Source organism: Callorhinus ursinus, unplaced genomic scaffold (genome assembly GCF_003265705.2).
Source record: "Callorhinus ursinus isolate GAN/ISIS: 27379988/994484 unplaced genomic scaffold, GSC_fseal_2.0 scaffold117, whole genome shotgun sequence".
NCBI lineage: Eukaryota > Metazoa > Chordata > Mammalia > Carnivora > Otariidae > Callorhinus > Callorhinus ursinus.
In genome coordinates, this window is record NW_027397179.1 from 93,090 (window position 1) to 114,775 (window position 21,686).

Here is a 21,686-nt window from a genome sequence, read left to right on the forward strand (position 1 = left end):
TTTCTGCCAGGTACTCCTGTGACGATTGAACCTCATGTCAGCTTTTGTGAGAAAGGATTGCCTCTCGTGGCTGTCCACAGGCCTGTGGCCAGCACCCCTCCCAGCCCTGCAGGTTTGAGTTGAGCTGGGGTTGCAGGGCCTGGGTAGCAGGAGTCCCTAGAGCTGAAATTGGCTCCCCTGGTGTGGGCACACCCCGGGAGCAGAGAGGAAGGGAGGCAGGGAGGGGCCGTGATGTCACCTGGCACCGCTGCCCAGCTGTCCCATGCATGTGGAGCTGTAGGGAAGCAGAGTGTGGGGGGCAGGCACTGGTGTGACATGGCCTGAGTGCCAACATAATGGTTATTTGTTCTGGAAGTTTGCAGACGGAGCCATACATACAAGCTCAAATATCATTTTAGTGGTTGCCCATTTTTCAATGATGGTTATAAAAAAAAATTTTTTTTTTTTTTCAAAGTGATTTCTGTCAATGATGTGGAACCATGGTATACCTTCACCCAGTCCCAGCCCAGTGTGCCAGGAAGCTCTGGACTAGCCCTGTTGTGCTCCACACAGGCCTGGCTGCACAGTGCTTTCAGAACCCCTGCCCTCCTCACCACAGAAAGAAAGCAGTGTCTGCAACAGGAAAATGTTTGGGCCCTAAAATAGCCATGCTCTTAGAATGTTAAAGTGGCCCTTTCAGCCGTTACACTAGCTCGTAGGGAAAGGCCCTGGCTCTGGCCGAAGCAGTGACTGCTCGTGTCAGGAGATATGCTGGTAGCCTCAAGGCCTGCCCACCTCTGCTCCGGCCTCCCGTGACCCAGCCAGGGCTGGCTAACTAGCCCTGGGAGGAGAACATGTGGCCTCCCACTTTCCATACAACTCCTCAGCCTGAGACCAGCCTCCCTTGTGGTAGCACACGGGGCATTAGTGCTCACTCTAGGCCTTAGCCGAGCCTTTCTACAGGAAGGCTGATGGGTGCTTCTAGCCCTGGTACTGGCCAAGAGAGGCAGTTCAGGGACCCACTCGAGCTCAGACAGGGAGGCCAGGGCAGAGCAGGCCTTAGAGTCAGGGGGATCTGCATTTCAATCCCAGCCCCACTGCTACCTTGCTTGGCCACCATGGGTAAGGGACTTCCCTCTGAGACTGTTTCCTCACCTGGAGAATGGGAGTAATGTTCTTCTCATGGGTGTTAAAGGAAGGTGTGCACACGTTGTAGCCACATCCTAGACACAGTCAACCCCCGACCATCGGAGTTGGCACAAGGGCCATGCAGCACCACACAGCGGGAGGAGCCCGGGTTTGGGGCCAGTCATCCTTGGTTTGCACCCTGTCTCTCTCGGGCCAGTGGTGTGGCCTCAGAAGAGGGGCGAGCGAGCAGTGTCCTTGGAAGCAATAGCCCCCGAGTAGGCCTGGGCCTCCGGCTTTCTGGGCCTAAGTCTCATGCACCCTGAAGTCTGTCAGAGGCTAACTTGTTACCAACTAGACAGGGAGCCAGGCATTAGGACTTCCCTTGGGGACGGTTAGGATACCCTGCCTCCGAGCTGCCCTTCTACTTTTGTATACCTGTGCTTCAAAATCAGAAATCAGCTGGGGTCAATTCTTATTTGGTGTGAATCTTTAAAAGAGATTTAGAAAAATAGCTTCACGACATGTCATAATGGCTTCTTAGTGGGACCCAGATTTGCTCTCTGGACTGGCCCCACCTGCACCCTTGTGCCATCCTACACTAGCGTTGGAAGCTTTCTACAGCCTGTCCACAGCTCTGGCTAAAAACCCGTGGTACTGGCCCTTTGGTTGCTCTGAGACTTCACCACGGTCAAGTGTGAAAGCCAGCCCTTCTCAGGGTGGCTGGGAGGGTGCCCACAGCTGACCTGAAGAGGGGCCCTTTGGCTAGGCTGGGAGAGAGAGACCGAGACAGAGGATGAACTAAGTCATGGCTGCCACTATTGGCAACCCTGCCTGACCACTCCTCCCTGGCTGCCTTATTTCTCCCTTCCATCTTGGGACTTGTCTAAAGTCCTGAAATCCTTAGCGTTAACACTTCCTGACCAGGAAGAGGAAATCACATAGGGAATACATTCTGACCCTCAAGAGGCTTCCAGTGATTGCTGTTTACACATGTTCAAACATAGCATAATGAGATTTCTGAACAAATTCTGTAACCCCTCCCTGGCATGGAGTATGTGAGCGTGTGTGTGAGTAACTGGGCCCCACCACACAGCAGTGTTATGTTTGCTCTGGGCTGGACTCTGGGAGAGGTGCCTGGGGTCCCATTCTCACAGTTGCCCTGCAGGCTTGGCCACGTGTCTGGTTTCCCAGGAGGAAGCCGAGCTGAGGGCAATTGGGCACTCATCTAGGGCTGCCCACCTAGCTGGGGTGGAGCCAAGGGAGAACTGGGGTCTGAGTCTCCTTCCACCCCAGGCCAGAGAAGGCTAACAGTGGGAAGGTCCTGTATTTGCTGACCTGATGGAGACTGGATCTGTGTGCATTTCCCTGCTTTGCTTGTTGGAGGTGTGTCAGTAGCAGGGCCAAGGGAGCAGGGTTGTTACAGGATGCCTTGGTTCATAGCTTTGCCCAGCCCAGCCAGCCTTCGGGATGTGTGCATAGTGGCTCTGTTGGACTGCCAAGACCCTTGCTGTCTGCCTGCCATGCTCCATTGTCACCTGAGAATCTCAGAGCCACAAAGGGCCTCAGAGAGCAGAGGCCTTACCCTGTGGTCAGTCTGAGGCTGAGCCTTCTGTGGGGTTCTTCAGCCAGCTCATGGCCATGCCCATCCAGTGCCCATCAGCATTGTGCTGGGTGCATGGAAAAATCCTGGTTCCTGCTGCAGGTGCTTGGGGGAGGCAAGTGTGAAGCTGTGAATCAGCTAAGGGTCAGGGTGCAACTGAAACCACCCCCAAGAGACCTGGCCTGGCCTTGGTGGGTGAGAGGCCTTCCTGAGGAGGCAAAGCTTAGCCAAGGTCTGGGCGTGTGTCAGGTGTGGGCGTGTTTACTGTGAAGGGTGAGAAGAGAGAACAAGCCGGGGGTCAGAAGAGTGGGAGCCATGGAGGCTGGTGTTCAGGGTTGCAGGATGCCCATCTGGCCCCACTTACAGCACGAACAGAGCCTGCCCTGAGCCCCAGGCTGTAGGGTGTAGGCCAGATGGGAGCCTAGGGTGCCCTATGCAAGCTCCCATGTGACCATCTGTCCTCACCCACCATGCTGTCACCGTTTGTGTCGTGTCCCATCTGTGCTCATCCTCGCCTGCTCACCCACACTGCCTCCACCAATATTGCCCGTGCTGCCCCTAACCCTGACCACACTCTGTTCTCCAGGCTTTGTCTTTCTGCTTGCACTGTCACGGCTCGCTTCAGGGGACAGCGCAGACCGCATGCTTAATCCTCAGTCCGGCTCCCTGCTCCCCCTGTGACCGGGAGCTCCTCCACATCTGCTGGTCCTGTGATTTGGAGAGTGTGTGTTTGATGTGCTTGGCTTCTACCCACAGCCCATGTTCTCAGTTCTGGCCAGATGCAGTGGTGGCCTCCTCCCACCGCCTGTCTGCCTGGCAGGTGGCTTAGTCCTATATTTCCATCGCTTTGCTCTTTCCAGCTTTAAAAACGTAACAAAGGCGACAGACTCTAAGATACCAAGCTGTCTTCACAAGGACAAGTGTGTAAAAATGCACATCGTGCACAGTAGCCACGACGCTCTGAGGTGGGCCCTCTGTGTGCAGTCCGCGGTGTCCAGGCTCAGGGCAGGGGGCTGCGTGTGGCATCAGTCCGCGCCAGCCTCCCTTCCCAGGGCGAGGGAGAAGTCAGCTCACAGTGGGCAAGCTACAATCCATGAACAGACGTTTTCAACGTGGGAGAGGCTCAGAGTGGAGCTTGGGTGGCCCTGCATGTGCCCCTGCACGGGGGGCGGGGGGACTGATGTTGGGGCAGGGAGGGAGGTTGTCAGAGGGCAGAGCCAGTCACCTTTGTTCTCTTCTCCATTCTTACCTTCCAAGAAACCTCTCCAGGCTGAAGCTGGTCATGGCATATGTTGAGTGCCTGCTGTGTGCTGGGCATGGAACAGAGCCCCATGAGGAAAGCCAGGAGAAGGGCACCCTGATCCCCTGCTGCCTGGTTGGATCTGTGTGTCCCTAGGTGGTGTCCTGGGGCAGTGGTTGGTGCCAAGAGGGAGTGCCATGAGCTGGCTGTGGGGCCTAGTGGGTTGGGAGGACTTCCTGGAGGAGATAGCCCTCCAGAGAGGCCTGCAGGGCCATTTCAGGTGAGGGACAGTGGGAGCTAAGACATGGAGGTCGGAGAGCCCTACCATGTTTGCATACTGAGGTGACTGGGGTGGGAGGAAGAGAGACCTTGCAGGGAGAGAGCTTGGGAAAACCAGCTTGGGAAACCAGCTGGTCCGAGATAGGGGCACAAGGACTCTTTGCTCTAGGCACAGTGTGACAGAGTGATGCATGGTGAGGGTCACACGGTGAGCAGTGCACGCGAGGCCAAGTCTTCTCCCAGCTCTGAGCATGGGGGGCCCAGAGGGGTGGCACTGCTGTCTGACCACTGGCCACAGTGATACTCTTGTGCCTGCCTGCTCCCTCTGTGTGTCTGCCTCTTTTTCAGGGGTCCTCGTGTATCCGGTATGTCTCTTCTCTTGGGCGTCTGTCCAGGCTCCTTGGCCTGCCAGAGGGCCCCCCTCCCACACAGCTAGCCTAGTTCCGGTGGATATGTTCTTTCCTGGTGGTCATCGGGGACCCATTGGGGCAGAGTTTGTCCAGTTGAGAGATTTGTCGAAATATTGATTCCACCCAAGTTTGCTGTTCTTAGAAACCTGTTGCTTTCTACTTGGCAGAGCCTTTGTGATCTTTTCAGAGTTCACTAGTCAGAGTTGCTGCAGATTTTGATGGTACAACCATGCCTTTTCCCACAAACTTTCATTGAACTGAGGTCATGGAATAAATGGTTGTGAGCTGTTTCTAGTCTCAACTGCTGGAGCAAGTGGAGAAAATGTACTAGGAAACTTGTGCCTTGTAAGCAAAGAGCTCTTTTTAGGTTGGCCTGGAAATCCTGAGAATGTTGAAGGGATTTGAACTGAGTCAAACCTGAACCAAAAAATCCTCAGAATACAGTCTGCTCTCACTCTCAATGGAACGGACAGCCTCTCTGTCACCAAGCCAGATCCCTTTCCCTCTGTGTCCCCAGCTGCCATTCCTTTGCAGTTGGCCCTGCAGGTCCCACCTCAGAAGTGAAGGGTGTCATCAGCCGTTGGCTGGCAGATGAAGATCCCTCTAAGGATTCCAGGGAGGGGCTGGGGTGGTCCAGAGGCAGAGATGTGAAACATTCCAGTGATTAACAGTAAGAGAGTGAAATATTTATAATTTTGCCACAGATATTAATTAGTGTGAACAGGTTTTGTGTGGGCAGACTTTTAAAAAGACATTCTGAAGAAGAGCAGAGCCAGCCTGTCCAGCCTGTCCACTAGTGTGTCTTCTTTCCTATTGATCTCTAGGCAGCTCCTTAAGGAAATCAGGATCCTGGGCTGTGGGCAGTCCCTGGCGTCCCATTTTAGGCACATGCTTACCTGGAAGGCCCTCTCCGCCCAGTCCTGTAGGAAGCCTGGCTCTTTAGCTGAGTCAGGCTCTCCTATGCAGAAGAGCTTTCCATCTGTCTCCTGCTCTGGCTCAGGACCAGGAGGCCGGGAAAACCCAGGCCCAGGCCAATCTGCAGGATCTCCAGGTGGTGGCAGAGGCAGGAAGGCAGCCAGTTCTGCTCGCCTCTGCTCTCCCCTTCTGGCTCTGCACCAGCAGGCAGGTGAGACGGGGGATGGCCACTGCCTCCCAGCTTGGCAGCCTTTGCCCGCTGGGCCCCAGCAGCCCCACCTGGTTATTCTCTGAGCATCAGCCTAGGCCAGCACCCTGGGGGTGTCCTGTGGTGCCCAGAGGATGGGGAGGAAGCACCCCAGGCCATTAGTGCACACTTACACAAAGCCGGATGTCAGCTCATTTGGACCCTTGGCCCACAGTGTCCCAGAAAAGGAATGTGATATCCATAGACCACTTTGAGGAAAAGGTGGGACTATAGCCAGGCCTGGAGGGAAGCTGTGTGCTCTTTAAGCCAGAGCTGCCTCCCCGCCCCCACAGACACATATTTCCTTTGTGCCTTTTATCAGGGCACAGTGCCAGCCTCCATGCCGTGCACAGTGCTGCTTGAGCCTGTGCTGGATTGGGCTGGCCAGGAGGCAGGCAGGACATACTCAGGGTGGTTTGGGCCGTGCCCAGAGGCATCGTCTGCCCAGTGATAGAGTCATTCTTTAAGAGTTTTTCATTCCTCTGGTGATGTGAAAGAAATGAACTTAGTTTTCTTTTAATCTGACTTGCTTCTTGGTGTGAGACCTTGGTGTAGGCCGCTTCCTAATATTCAAAATCAGGATGATTTTAAATAGCTTTGTGCCAACCCTCTCTGAAGGGATTGGAGAGAAACTTGGCCCTGGGCTCTCATTTGCAGTGATGTGCTTGTCCTCCGTTTCCCAGACGTGTACCTCTCTCAGGGGTGGGCGGGAACCTTGGCAAGCACCCCCCACCCCCTTGCTTTACAGGCCTGGTAAGGAGGGGGTCCCAGCTCCAGCCAGGGCACCTCAGTGTGCAGAGCTCCCACCTCTCCAGCTCTGACCCAGCAGCCTGCCTGCAGGGGGCACCACCCGACTGTGCTGGGGGGTGGGGGGTGGCTTCCGGATCCCTGTCACTTCCCTCCAGCATCGGTCTTCCTCAGGGGTCCTTAGGTGCTCTTGATCACCCCTGGGAGGAGGGCTTGTCTAGAATCACCATGGTGCCCCCCAGGGCTGATGTTGGGTTTTGCTCTCCACCTTTCAGAGGGTGAGCTGTTCTGGGTTCTCGTGCGTATGTCTTGAGAGGCTCAAAACGGGAGGCCTGGTCGCAGTCCTTCAGCTTACATGTGTCCTGCTCCTTGGCTGTGGCTGTTGTTGCTGTGGGTGTTGTTCCTAAAGTCTCAGCAGAGGCCCCACCTGCTGATTTTTGCTCCCAGGGGAGCAGCCCCCCCTGAAGCCTGATGCTACTCTCTCTTGCCCACTCCACTCTTAGGGCAGTCTGCTGCCATCCCTGCTCGCTCCGGTGCATTAGAGGTTCCCTCAGAAGGCAGCATCAAGAGGGTATTAGCATGTTGGGAGTAAATATCCACTTGCTTAAGCCAATCCGTGGTTTTTGTAATAATCACAACTGGGATTCCAGCAAATTAGTGATTCTTTAGGCCCAAAGCCCAACAGCTTGTGAGTGCGTGAGCTCATCAGGCAGCATGCCAATTCTCGTGAGACCCTCCCAGCTAGGCTCGCTTCCCAGACGTTTGCCACACGATGTGCTGCTCAGCCGTGCAGTGACTACAGCTGCTCTGGATGCTGGCGAGAAGCACCTGCCCCGGCCTGACTTTCAGAAGGACTTCTTCACTGCAGGAGCGTGGCCTGCCATCTTGTCCGAGCCATCAGTGTTCTCTTTGTCGGGGCCAGAGCAAATGCTATAGGGTGGGATGGGTCACCGGGCTGTCACGCCTGCTTGCCAGGCACTAGGCCAGGCCCCTGTGGGGATCCCATTTGTGTGTTGGGGACAGAGCAGGGAGAGCAGTGATAAATATGTTGGGAGGCCTGGAGCAGCCCAAGTGGCAGATCTGGAATGTGGGTCTGAGACTCCTGGGTCCTGAGCTCCTGCAGTGACCCTGTGTGGCTTCTGGAGCCAAGGGTCTCCTTCTCACAGAGACAGCAGATGGGCTGTCCCTGCCATTTCTCTCGGAGAAGTGATTCCCTCACACTGGGGACTTGGGTTTGGGACTTCTCAGGAGGGCTGCAGGCTTGCCAGGAATCCCCATTTGGTGCTCACAGAGCCTTGGGGTCTGGCCTTGCAGGTCAGGCAAGAGCCCCTCACTGAGTGTGAGACAGAGGGGTCCAACCAGGTCCCTGCTCCCCCATTAGTGAGACACAGAGCTTCTGTGTTGGCTGCTGAAGGGTCTCACATACACTTCTACTGCCCATAGGCAGTTAAGGAGGGAAGGCTATGGCAGGCACTGTGAGGCTGCCTGGCAGGTCGCTGTCTCCAAACCCTGGTCTCTGATCAGACATGGGTGAAGGGGGTGGAGCAGCAGAGCTGCCTTTGGAAGCACAGGCCTGATTCCATGTTTCTCTGTGCAGGCAGGACCACTTTGGACGACCCTGTCATGTCAATAAGAAGCGATTACCACCCCATCCACAGGATGCTGCTCAGGTGTGATCTGCTGCCTGGCATAAGCAGAACCCTTTGCCCGTTCAGAACAAAATCTCTAATGTCAAGTTTGAGACATTACTGGAAAAAAAATAAAATCGGTCCAGGTTCTCTGAAATAATAATACTGATAATCGAGGTGATATTTTGTCAACACTTCTGGTGTATCAGGCCCTGTTTCAAGCACTTTCCATGTATTAATGTATTTAATCCTCATAACAATTCTACAAAGTGAGCATTTGTATATCTCACAGTTTTACACAGGAGGAAACTAAAATGTAAAGAAATTATGGCAATTGCATAGGCTTTCCAACCTAAAAAGTGACTGAGCAGGATTTGAACAGAGGCAGCCTGGCTCTCCCAGAGTCCAGGCCTTTGATTTTGTCGAAACAACTTCACATTTTGTTGCAAGTTTTTTGCCCACCGGGCTGCTCACTTCTGCCCTCCTAGGGGGCCCCCAGTATTTGAGTTAGTTGAGCAAAACATTGGAGGGTCCTGGGGGCCATGTCTGCCTCTCTCCCTGTGTCCCCAGATGCTGCTATGCTATTGACCTGTCTGAGAGGATATGTAGTTGCAACTCATAGGTGGGCAAGGGCTTAACCTGTTCAAGGTCACACAACTAGGGAGTGGCATGAGAGGGGCTTGACCTTGGCTCTCTTGATTCCTATTTCACTGAGCTTCCTCTTTCAGATACACAAAGTTGGAAGACAAAAGTTTTATTTTTTAAGGTTGTGTTTTGCCTTTTATTATTGGTTTATTATTTATATCTCTTTAAAAATGACTGCCTTAGGCTTAACAATATACGTGTGTAAGTGATCATAGTCCACCTTCAAGTGATATTATACTACTCAGGTGCACTGAAGGAAACTCCTGTTTCTTGTACCCTTGTTTTCATTCCTTTTACTTTTACATAAGCTATAAACTCACAATAGGCTGCTGCTAGTTTTGCTTTAGGCAGTAGACAGGAATACTTTAGAGGAACTACACATGAGGAGAAAGAATGTCTTTTCTATTATTACTTTAACCATTTCTGAGGAACTTCATTTCTTTATGTGGATCCAAATTTCTGTCTGGTTTCAATTCATTCTACCTGAAGAACTCTCTTTAACATACCTTGTAACTCAGATTTCACGGTAAGGATTCCTCTCAGCTTTTGTTTGTCTGAAAAAGTCTTTATTTCTCCTGCATTTTCGAGAGAGATTTTCACTGGATATAGAATTTGGGATTGACCTTTTTTTTTTTTTTTTTTTTAATTTAAGTCATCTCAACACCCCACGTGCGGCTCGAACTCACAAGCCTGAGACCAAGAGTCACATGCTCTTCGGACTGAGCCAGCCAGGTGCCCCTGGGGTTGACTTTTTTTTTTCTTTCAGCACTTTAAAGATGTTGTCTGACTTGCATGGTTTCTGCTGAGAAGTGTGCTGTAGTTCTTAACGTTGTTCCTCTATATATGATGTGTCTTTCTCTGCCTTCGAGATTTCCTCTCTGTCTTTGGTTTTCAGCAGTTTGAATATGAGACCTCTAGGTGTGGTTTGTTGTTGATGTTTTTGTTTGTTTGCTTTCTAAATATGTGTGGAGGAGTCTTTGCCGTGCTTGGTGTTCTCTGAGATTCTTAGTGATTTGATGTCTTTCATTACTTTTGGAAAATTCTGTCATTATCTCTTTAAATATTTATTCAGACATGTGTCTGTCCCATTTCCCTCCGGGATTCTAATTAGTATGTTAGATCATTTGGGTGCTGTTGGCTGCTCTGTTCTGGTCCCCCCACCCCCTCAGTTTGGATGATTTCACCTGCTCTGTCTTAGGGTTTTGGTTGTCTTTCCCCTCAGCTGTGTCAGGTATGCTGAGAAACTTGACAGAGGCACTCTTCATCTCTGCTGTGTCTTTTATTTACAGCATCTTTATTTGACTCTTGCTCATAGTTTCCATCTCACTCCCCAAACTCCCCCTCTGTTCATGCATGTGTCCACCTTTTCTACCAGAGCCTTTAACATACTAATCACATTTATAAATCATATTCATCTTAGTTGTTTTTTTAAAGTATATTTATTTAGTAATCTCTACACCCGATGTGGGGCTTGAACTCAACCCCCAAATCAAGAGTCGCATGCCCTTCCAACTGAGCCAGCCAGGTGGCCCTGATCTTAGTTACTTTTCAGTTTCCTATCAGGTAGTTCCAACATCTGGGTCACCTCTGAGTTTAGTTCTGTTGATTATTTTCTCTCTTGACGATGTTCTTTGTGTGCACCTCATTTTTATACTGAATATCAGATATTATGTGTAGGACAGAAGAAACTGAAATAAGTTGTATTTATGCCTGGAATGGACCTCTCTCTCCTGTTTCTAGGCTGCTAGGCGGGGGAATTAGGCTGGTCAGAAGTTGAGCTGGGGGCGCCTGGGTGGCTCAGTTGGTTAAGCGACTGCCTTCGGCTCAGGTCATGATCCTGGAGTACCTGGATCGAGTCCCGCATCGGGCTCCCTGCTCAGCAGGGAGTCTGCTTCTCCCTCTGACCCTCCCCCCTCTCATGTGCTCTCTCTCTCAAATAAATAAATAAAAATCTTTAAAAAAAAAAAAAAAAAAAAGTTGAGCTGGGGTTGGGTTTTGTTGTTGCCATGGTTACCCTTAGGGTACCACTGGTTTCCAATGTCCAGGATCTTACCTTATGCTTACAGCAGGGCTGATTTGCCAGAACGTTTTCTCAATGTTCCAGCCCCACCTTCAGCCTTAGGTCTTTTGTGTATACCTCAGGGAGGGTCTCTCTCCATGTTCTTGCCCCTTTTCCTGTGGTAGACTGCTTTGCCTGTTACTTGTGCTTGCTAGGCTGGCTTAGGGGCAAGGCTGGTTCTCTGTTGTCTCTGTCCAGCCTCAGACTTAGGCAGACTGTGTCCCTGCATCTCAGGAGTGGGGCTTTTCTTCCCCTAGTGGAGGGAGACTTCACATGTTTGGGCCCTAAATGGTTTCCTGCCCCTCCCTCGGGAGGTGTTTCTTTTCCCTTCTCACAGCTGCAGTGGGTCCTCACCTGTACCCTGGAGGCAACAAGATTTGCTCTCTCTCCCCGGCTGGCTTAAGGCTTTTGTTCCCCAGAGCCAGAAGGTCCCATCAGCGCTTCCTTCCTTTCCTATAGCAACAAACACGCCTCCTCTCCAGGCCTGCACCGCCGGAAGGTTTCCTTCAGTCTCTCTTCCTGCACTGCCCCTCATCTTTCTCATGAGCACATGTGGAGGGCCGAGGAGAGGAGCTAACACGTGGGTAGCAACCTCCCTTGTGTCTATGTCTTCCGGGGATCTCGGTTCTCACTCTAGACTGTACTTGGCCTATAGCAACCGGATAAAAATGTCTGCAGGACTCTGACCTGCTTCAGTTGTTTATGCCTCTTGTCTCTGTGTGGTAGAAATGTTATAGAATGGTGTACTACTGTGCATCTCTTTCCAACTCTATCTTCAGCAAGATCATGTTGGCTGGTAGCCTGAAATTGGCCATGCTGGGAGTATTTACACCACAGAAATCAGTAAATGCTACAAACGCGGGCTTCCCCCCTACCCTGAGAGCCAGTTATTAACCATTTACCAGAACGCCACCATTTGGGGAAGCCCCACAAGGTTGACCGTGAAGATTGGTGCCTTTGGTGAGTGGCTTAGTGGCCTCTGGCACAGGTCGGGCTCAGCAGGGTCACAGTAGCTGTACTCAGACCATCTCCTCTGCAGGGCAATCACCAGGACACACCCTGGGGAGGCCCCTCCATATTGGAGCTGGTGTAGATTCATGCTGCTGCCCTCTCTCCCTCCTTTTCCCCTCAGAGCGCAGCCAGGACAGCACGGCCGTGGCACTCTCAGACTCTAGCTCAACACAGGACTTCTTTAATGAGCCTGCCAGCTCATTGGAGGGCTCCCGGAAGCTCTACATGGAGAAGAAGCTGCCCGTTCCCACTTCCCAAGCAGGACCGACTGGTAAAGACCTTCAGGGGGCCACAGAGGAAAGAGGTATGAAGACCTAGCTCAGTGCGTTAGAACTGCTTTGGTGACCTGTGCCAGTTCGGGCAGTCTGAAGAACATGGGCTCCCGAGTGGCCCAGGTCGGGCCTGGCTTCTGTCCTTGCTCCTCCACCTGCTGCTCTGGGACCTCAGTTGGGCAAGTTACGCATCTCTCTGGGCCTCTGTGCTCCCTGTAGGGTGGGAGCGATCCCGAGGCCCACTCCGGGGGTTGTGAGGATGAAACGAGGTGGCTCAGGAAGGTGCTCGCACGGTGCCTGGAATACAGTGTGCACTCAGTGACACGTTGTTGTTGTGACCCCCGTGGCCCAGTGTGGGAAAGCCACGTCCGTGACGTGAGTGCCCGTATTTTTTTTCTTGCTACATAGTTATTAAAAAAGTCTTTGGATCCTAAATGTCACCAATGTATTTTCTTTTTAGTCTGAATCACATCAGGCCTTTAGGAAAAAGTACTCCCTTTTTTGGGCAGGGGGCCTCGATCCAACCCCGGGGGCATGCCCAGCTCTCATGGGGCCCCCAGGCCCCCTTTGTGGAAACCAGTGGGCAGAGCCCCACGCCTGGCTCGCAGGAGAGCTCGGGCAGGCTGCATGTCCATGGTGCTGCTCTAGGGCTGCAGCTGGGCGGCTGGCTGCGGGTTTTAAGAGCTCTCCCACCCTGGCCAAGGCTTGCCGAACAACAACAGCAACAACAACCACAACAACCACAACAACCACAACCCAGACCCATGCTCAGCGGCCCTGTACCAGGCGCTGTTTGAACTCCTTTTGTCCTCCCAGCCAACCTAGGAAACAGCCCCGTGGCTCTTCTCACATTACAGGTGAGGAACCTGAGATTCAGAGAGGGTCAGGAATTTGCCCACGGTTAGTCTGCGCCCTAAACCTCTACCCCATTCCCCGTCTCTGGGTGGGCCGGGGGGGGCAGCTAGGGTTGGCGATGACCACTCCCTAGGATGTGTCTGCACAGGCCCTGGCTGGGAGAGTCGAGGCTGAGGGGTTCACATGTAGATGTGGCCAGAGCCCATGCTGGCGATGGCCTATCCCAGCCCTGTGTTCCTCGCCTGCCTCCCCTAGCTGGCCTTAGCAGCTGGTGAGGCTGCATGCCATGCAGGTTAGCACAGGTGCCCCCAGTAGGGTCAGGTAAGAGGACATGGAAGGTGAGGCCAGTGCCCCACTTTCCCACTAAGCACTTTTTATGCTGTCCCAAACCGATGTTAACATTCTACAACTGACATAAACACACTGCAGGGTGTTTGGAAGGGGAAGGAAATAGTTACCAATAGTGCCCATGCTCTAACGCAGCAACTCTTGTTCATGTCCAGTCTTACCAATAAGATCATTTTAACTCTTGGACAGGTGGGGCCTGTTGTCCGTGCTCCGTGGGCCATCCAGCAGTGAATTGCTCTGGGTGCTGTTGTGTCATCACAGGCCTCTCTCCACTGTGCTTGGGGAAGTGGGGGACGGAGGTTGCGGTGCTGAGCCAAGAGAGGGTCAGCTGTGGTCTGGCCCGGGCTGGCCCGGGCTTTCCAGACACACGAGGAGCATCCCACCCCTGCCCTTCTTCCATTCAGAGCCAGTGGTTTAAGCAGACAGTGTGGGGGCTTGACCACTGGTAAAGAAAGTTCAAGTAGAACCAGAGTCACCGCAGTAGTTGGTGGGCTTGAAGGGAAGCATCTTACTTCTGTGGATGCATCTCTCTGCTCTTAAGCCCAGCTTTTCCTCGTAACCACAGTGAAGTTGGTGAACTTCCTGTCAGGAAAGTAGGTGCAACAGGGAGTGTGTTCTGAGCCCACACCAGGCAGACAGCATAGGGAACAGTGGGCTCTTCTAGGCCTGGCTCTGGTCAGTGGTGGTCTCTGACACCCCCTCCTCCAGGCTCCCACGGGGTGGGAACCCTGGCCACCAGGACTCTCGCAGCTTTCAGCCCCCCGCAGAAAACCAGGATATGGTTTTGGGCCAGTGGTGGGTGTGTGCCCCTAGTGTGCTCCACACCCCAGCCCTTCAGGTGCACCCTTGTGGGCGGCCCTGCCACCGGCCTGCTGCTTCTGTCACGGTCAGTGGCACAGGGCTCACGCACAAATTTCATGGGCATTATTGAGCAGCAGGGCATAATAGAACCCAAGTCTGTGCCAGGCCGCGGGTGCCAAGGGGAAGTAAGATCGGCTCTGACAGCCGCGCCCTTCCAGGTGCCCTCTGTCCCACGGCGTCCAGTGGGCGCCGGCTCCCAAGGACTCGCCTCCCTTCTACTTCTCCACTCTGGTTTGTGACAGGGCGCCTCCAGGAAGGAGGTTTCTCCACAGGTGACTGTTAACAGCTAGTTGGAGCTCACCTTCTTAGGGGTCAGAGCTTAAAAGAAATGTATATAATGTGAATGTAGCCACAGTAAAGGTTTATTCTTTTTAATAAAGGAAAAAGCTGCCCAAATTTCACTACCTAAACACAAGGGCAGTCTGTTATATCACTCTGAGGACAGCGGAGTTTGTCAACAGCTTGTGGTCCAGACAGTGGACACAGGTGCCTGGCCTGGGCCCTCCCTGCCACCTGGGCCCAGGGCAGGATGTGGGTCGAGGATGCTGATATGGCTACCAGGCACCTCATTCGGGGACTGCCATCCCATGGCTGCGCGCCTGCCCCTTGTTGGTCAAGTGGCCTGATGACCATGCCTGAGTGCCGTGCTCAAGATGGATTGGGGTGGCAGTGGCTGGAGTGGGAGGTGGCCTGGTGCACCATGGGCATTCCAAGCCAGTCCTCTTTGCCAGCAGCAGGCACCAGGGTGTCCAGAGCATTTGCTTCGCTTGCTTTTTATCTGTAGGAGGAGGTCTTCTCACTTTTATGCTGCCAGGGTTAGGATTGGGCCTCTTGGCTGGGAAGCGCTGTGTGGGCTTACTGACATTTCTGACCCCGTTCCTTCCACTGACGTGACCTGTGAGGCTCATTCAGCCCTAAGAGTGGACGCTGTGGGTGAGGCGTGTCACCCAAGAGGCCACCCAGATCCCAAAGCCACTAGGTTTTTTCACTTCTTCTGGCGTCTCTATTTTTCCCTATGTGTCTTCAGACATGTCTTCTGAGATCTCCTTGGATTAATTCTTTTTATTTTTTTTTATTTTTTAAAAGATTTTATTTATTTATTTGACAGAGAGAGAGATAGCTAGAGCAAGAACACAAGCAGGGGGAGTGGGGAGAGGGAGAAGCAGGCTTCCCGCCGAGCAGGGAGCCCGATGCGGGGCTCCATCCCAGGACCCCGGGACCATGACCTGAGCCGAAGGCAGACGCCTAACGACTGAGCCACCCAGGCGCCCCTCTTTGGATTAATTCTTGATCCTCTGCCCACTTTCCACAGGAAACCTGTTCCTGTGTGTCTTTGTGTGTGAGCACATGCTTAGCATCTTATTTGGACCCCTGGGAGGCCTGCATCTTCATCCTGTTTCCCTGTCTCCCTTGTGCCTAGCACAGGGCTAGGCCCAGAGTGGTTGTTCAGAATGTGTGTGTTGAGCTATATTTGAAATGTGTCCCTTGAATTGAACACTAGTAATCAGGCACATTTGTGAGTAAGGTGCTGGTGTCCCCTGTAAGATGCCGTCCCTGAGCAGACTCCTGGTTGCAGTCATTGAGCTCTGAGTGGGTGCCTGTGGGACCTGCATGGGTTTGCTGAGCTCCTCTGAAAGGAGAGCATAGTGTCAAGATCAGACGTGATCTGCTTTCCAGGCATTCAGTCAGCTTCAAACTAGACCCTGTGCTAGGCTCTGGGCCATGGGGAAGAGGGAGGCATCCGTGCATAAATGCAGTGGGTTGGGTGATATCAAAAAGCTGGGTGCACAAGGCTCTCTGCAAACCCCACCCTGGGGCCGAGGAGGCCTGCAGGAGGAGGTGGCACCGAGTGGAGTCCTGAAGGATGAGAGCAGTGGGCAAGGCAGGGGAGGGAGTGCAGATGGTGTGTCCAGAGGGAGCAGCAGTGGAGAGGTAGGAACAAAGAGCGAGGTGTTTGTTCCCCATGCTTGGTCTCAAGGTGTGAGGCCAGGAGGGGAGCTAGGAGGAATGGCAGGACTGATGGGAGGTGGCCTTGCGCGCTGTGCTGAGCAGCTTGGCTCTGTCTTGCTCACATTCTTTCCTGGGCGGGAAGAGCTTAATGTGCACCTGATGTCTGCGTGGTTTTGCTTAGGGGAACTTGGGACCTTAGTCCTTGACGGCTCTGCCCTGCCACGGCAGGCCCCAGCCTTCTTCTGGCTGCCACTACAGTTGGGAAGGGGCCATCAGGCTAAGGGCAGGAAGGGGCTCAGCCCACTGTGGCAGACAGGCTTCAGAGTTGGTGCCGGTCTGCTTCTCTGGCCTCCTCCATGCAGGCCTTGCCAAACTCCCGGGTGCCCAAGGAGCCCCCTTACCCTTGATGCTTGCCCCCACCCTCTTCCTTCCATCCCTTCCTCCTGGTCCAGTCATCTTCTGCAGCCCCTGCCATCCAGCTTGGGCTCTCCTGCGTGTGAGCTCTTGGTTCGTGCAGAGTGACAGCAGCAGCCCTGGAGAAGGGTGTCGGGTAGACTGTGGGCTGAGGTGCTAAGTGGTAGAGCAGGTGCAGTCCTTTGTGTGCCTTTCCTGGCTGTTTTATTCCATGGTGGTGGTGGCCACACCTTCCTTCTGTGGACTGCTTCTGCATGCACCTGCACAGGCCTCGGAGGCGGGACAGCCTTGTGCTGCCATTCAGAGGGGGACCCAGAGCCCTGCTTGCAACCCCTGCTATCTGCAGCCTTGGGGCCCCTCTGCTGTGTGCCTGCTGGGACATCCTGTTTCACAGGGGAGGAGACTGGGAAGGCTGTGGAGGCCTCAGCCGGCAGGGGCAGAGCCAACACTGGGCCCCATGCCTCCTACTGCTGGGTCTGTTGAGTCCAGCACCTGTCTAGCAAGGGCACAGGGCTAGCTGTGCCTGTCGCCTCACTAAGGCACCTCTTTTGCTGGTGGTGGACCACTACCGAGGTGACTTTGTTTTTCTTCTCACCCATAGGGAAAACTGAGGAGTCCTTGGAGAGCACAGAAGGCTTCCGGGCCACAGAGCAAGGCAGCCAGAAGCCTGCCGCAGACCCCCCAGCCTCTGCCTGCGTTGCTGTCAAACCTGCAGCATCTGCACCTGCCCTGTGGGACGGGAGGAAGAGAGCTGACCCCCTGGGGGAGCCAGCAGCCTTTCCTCAGGGGCTGCCAGCCGGGGCGGAGGAGCAGCGCCAGTTCCTTACAGAGCAGTGCATCGCCTCCTTCCGCCTGTGCCTCAGCCGCTTTCCCCAGCACTATAAGAGCCTCTACCGACTGGCCTTCCTCTACACCTACAGCAAGACTCACCGGGTGAGTGAGCTGCCGGCCCACTGGGGGCAGGAGAGGGGTTTGGTTTTCCCAGGGCCCACAAGCATCTGAGTGTTGGTGGAGCTGCTGAAGATCTTGGGTAGTGGTACATGGAAGGGACGGGAGAGATGTAGGAGGCGGGTCCTAATGAGAGTGGTCCAGCTTTCTGGGTGAGAGTTGGTGAGGACTATGGGTTGCAGCAAGGGATCAAGGGAAGAGTGGCTCCTGGGATCCCGAAGCAGGATCTCAGGTTCAGGTACTAGCTGTGGGCTGAAGGATGAGGACCTACATGCTCATCAGCTCTTGTCTGTGAGGGCCTGTGTAGTGACTCTTACTCCACTGTCCTCAGCATGGCCCCGCATGCACATCCCCCAGATGCCTTACAGAATCCCCCCCACCATCCCCCGTCCCAGGGCCTTGCTGCAGGCTCCGTCCCCTCCAGACGTGTCTTGCAGAGAGGCCTCCGTGCCATCATCCTGCCCCTGGGCTCGCCTCTCCAGTGCAGCTGCCAGAACCATCTTCACAGCCTCTGCTGCACGGGGGTTGGGTGCTGACAGCCTCCTCCAGCTCTTTTTGGAAAGCAGATGATGTAGCGATTCTTAACAGCTGTGCCCCAGGCTTAAGCGCTCTCGGGGGCTTCCTGGCCGGCCCGCTCCTGCTGGCATGGAGCATCTGTGCAGGGAGTGTGGCATGTGTGCTCGTCCACCCCCTTCTCACACACCTGGGAGGCACTGGAGAAAGTGCCCTGGGCACGGCGCTGGCCCCCACCGAGCTACATTCTAAGGGACAGGCAGATTCTTAAAATACACAAACAAGCAAGTAAAGCTAGTCCCATTGTGACACATGCTACAGAGAAGATAATGGGGGACCCACAGGGGTGGGGGTGCTGCTGCGGCACCACGGAGGCACCCGTGAAGCTGAGACCTGTAGGGTGGCCATGGGCAGAGTGGGGGAGGGTGGGCAGGTTGGAGGACAGGGAGAGAGCCCCGATCAGGCAAATTGCCCGGGCTTGTGGCAGTGCTGGGTGAGCCAAACTGGTGTGGGCGAGGGCCAGAGAGGGCCAGGGTGACGGGGTTAAGCAGGGGCAGCCCCCTTGGAGTCTGGCTGTAGTCTATAATTTTGTCTGGCTCCCCTACTCAGTAAGGTCCAGGCTCAGAAACTTCTTCCTCCCAGAGGCTCCCCCCCCCCCCCGGCGAATCCCTCCTCACCAGCCTCTGTGGGACCTCAAGAACCAGGAAGGGCAGTTGGCTGGAGGGATGGCTGCTGGCTTGGCGCTGGTTATATGACAGGAAATTGTTACTTGACAAAATTCTGTTGGGGACTGGGCACAGGTAGGTGCCCTGTCACAGTCGTGACTGCCCAACATGCTCACGTGGTTTGGTTGATTTCTGTCAGAGCAGAACAGGGGAAACTGGTGTTGGTAGGCCTGGGGAAGAAGGGGATCTCGTTCTGGGCTTTGTCTCTGCTTCAGGGTGTCTGGCTCTCCTGGCTGCCGCTGAACCCCCGAGCCTAGTTCCTTCACTGCCCAGCCTACGTTTTGCAGTGGACCTTACCTCTGGTGCCCTGGGCCTTCAGAATCCAGGTAGACCTGGGTTTTAATGAAACCCCCTCTGCAGCAGTCTTCGGGGGCCTGATGGCTGACACTGCCCCTGCCCCCCACCATGTTCCAGTACTGCTCTGGGAACTTTCCTTCTTCCCTCCTCTGAGAGCAGCAGAGCTCAGTGCAGGAGCTCTTATGAGTCTTGGTTGGAAGGGACACTAGCATCCATCATCTGGATCTCCGCCGCCTTGGGTGTCCCCTTCTTCAGATGCTCCCCCCAGCTGTGGTCAGCGCTTAGCAGGACTTGGAGCTTCTTGTGCTGAGCCCAAACCTTCCCCACACTGTGGCAGATGCTTTGACAGAATTTAGGGTACAAGATGCCTCTTAGGGATCAGCCGCAATGGAAAGGAAGGGAAGATGCAGGGTTGGGTGGAGGGAGAGTTGAGTTGCAATGCAGGCCCTACAGAGCCCCCAGCATCCAGCCACAGCCTCCCCATTAAATGGCTTTGAGCTCAAAGGAGCCAATGCATGCAAAGGGCCCCACCTGGTGCAAAGCATAGGCTGCCGTTTTCCCTGCCTCTCCCCTTGCTGGATGAGTTTTTTATTTTTATTTATTTATTTATTTATTTATCTATCTATCTATCTATCTATCTATCTATTTATTTATAAAGATTTTATTTATTTATTTGAGAGAGAGAGAGAGAATGAGAGAGAGAAAGCAGGAGAGGGAAGAGGGGCAGAGGGAGAAGCAGACTCCCTGCCGAGCAGGGAGCCCGATGTGGGACTCGATCCTGGGACTCCAGGATCATGACCTGAGCCGAAGGCAGTTGCTTAACCAACTGAGCCACCCAGGCACCTGGATGAGTTTTTTAAAAGTGGAAAATAGTATCTATGTCAAAATTAAAAATTAGAGAGGGTATATCCACAGTTCTGCCACCCTAAAACAAAAGCTATTTTATATGTGTATTTTTTCCAGTTCTCGTACACACAAGCCGTTGACTGTCACTTCTGAAGCTCTTAGATACTTCAGGTCCAGGAGGTGGGGGTCTTGTTCTCTCTCTTCTTCACATCTGCCTACCTGGCTTAGGGTCACACAGAGGGGAGTGACAGCCTGGCATGGGCTCAGGTAGCCTCACCCTGGCCCAGTTGCTCCTTTGCTCCCCCTGCCATTAGAGCATCCATGCTCAGTTTGCCATTTTGTTGCTATTTCTGTGAATGTCCCCCAGGTCATCTTGGTCACCCTCAGATGGCCTGTGGGGTGGGTGGACCCCAGCGGATCCAGCCATCCCTGGTTGTGGGGATGGAGGCTGCCTTGGCTTCCTTCCCGGAAAACCTTCCCACAGCCATCACACTCTCTTTCTGCTGGCTCTTCTGTTAGCTGCGTTCCCAGGCTGGGTTCCTTGGCTTTCTGAGATGGAATGCTGGTCTTGATTCTGAGAGAGACCCCCGCTTACATGGCAGTTGGGTATGGGTGCCAGGTGTGCCTCAGGAGCTCCAGGCCGCCACACTGCCACACCCTAGGCCCTGGTGCAGCCCGGGGGGCTCCGCTGGCTCCTTTGCCTACTTGACTCAGAGACCTTCGCTGAGCAGCAGGTGTCACCTTTACTTGAAGGGCAGGTCGTTAACACCTCGCTGCACTGAGAGCCTGAGTTAAGGCTGACCCTGTCTGGGGCATGCCATTGTCCTGGGGGCTGGACATGGTTCTGCTCTGGCCCAGGTGTCAGTTTGTCCCCAGATCTGGGGGACACAACCAGTGCTCTCAGTGACTCATGTGGCACCATTAGCTGACAAGCAGTGACTGCCTTCCAAACACAGCTGTTGGGTAACAGACACTTCCCGCTGTGTATATTTAACAGCAGCACATTTCTTCATAAAACCCGTCTGTGGGCTTGGCAGTGGTATTTTCCTGTTGCCATCTCATGGCTCAGTGGCCACCTGGCTGGAACATCCATCATCCCTGCCTTCAGAGGGGCCCCAGGGGCTGTGCATGTTGCTCCAGATCCTTTAGGTCTTTAAAGTTTCCCCAGCTAAAGCTCTGTTCTGTAAGCTTCCCCACGCCAGGCCTCTACAGAGAAACTACCCTCAGGGTGCAGGGAACCACTTGCTTAGCTGTTGGTAACAGGAATTCTGGGGGAGGGAGAGGGCATGTGGGCTCTGAATGTGGATTCACCTGGGTTCAGATCCCAGCTGGGGGGTGGGTGGAGGGGGGCAACACGACTCTTCTCTTGTGGTATTCGCACAGGATTATTGTGACAATGAGGTGAGGGGTTGGGGGCCTTCCCACTGAGCTTCTTGCCAGGACCCCAGAGCCCATTTCCTCAGTGTCTGCATCTCCCATGGCTCCTAGCCCCTCTACTAGGTCTTCTGAGGGCTGGATCAAGGGACCCTTGATGCCTGCTTAAGGCTGCGCTTCTGCCCAAGGTTGGCTTTGCTGCACACAGGCTGACCCCAGTGGGCCTCCCAAGGCAGGCCTCCTGCTAGCCTACACCGAGGGCCAGGGGCACCTGAGGAAGCAGGGCTCCCTAATGCTCTCCACACCTTAGGGAATATCACACATGCTGTTGGCCATAAGGGCCCTAAGTGTAGCTATTACATCACTTACAATTTCCAAGATTACAGTCTCCACCA

The 21,686-nt window shown here is 54.0% G+C and overlaps 1 protein-coding gene across 8 annotated transcripts in view; it reads left to right on the top strand.

Annotated features, from left to right (window-relative positions):
• Positions 1-21,686, top strand: part of CABIN1 (calcineurin binding protein 1) — a 151,476-nt gene that overhangs the window by 73,173 nt on the left and 56,617 nt on the right. For all 8 annotated transcript variants that reach the window (XM_025857272.1, XM_025857276.1, XM_073889746.1 and 5 more), the window contains 2 exons: positions 12,010-12,192; positions 17,190-17,521. In XM_025857272.1, the coding sequence (XP_025713057.1) occupies positions 12,010-12,192; positions 17,190-17,521 (515 nt within the window). The remainder of the gene's footprint in view (positions 1-12,009; positions 12,193-17,189; positions 17,522-21,686) is intronic.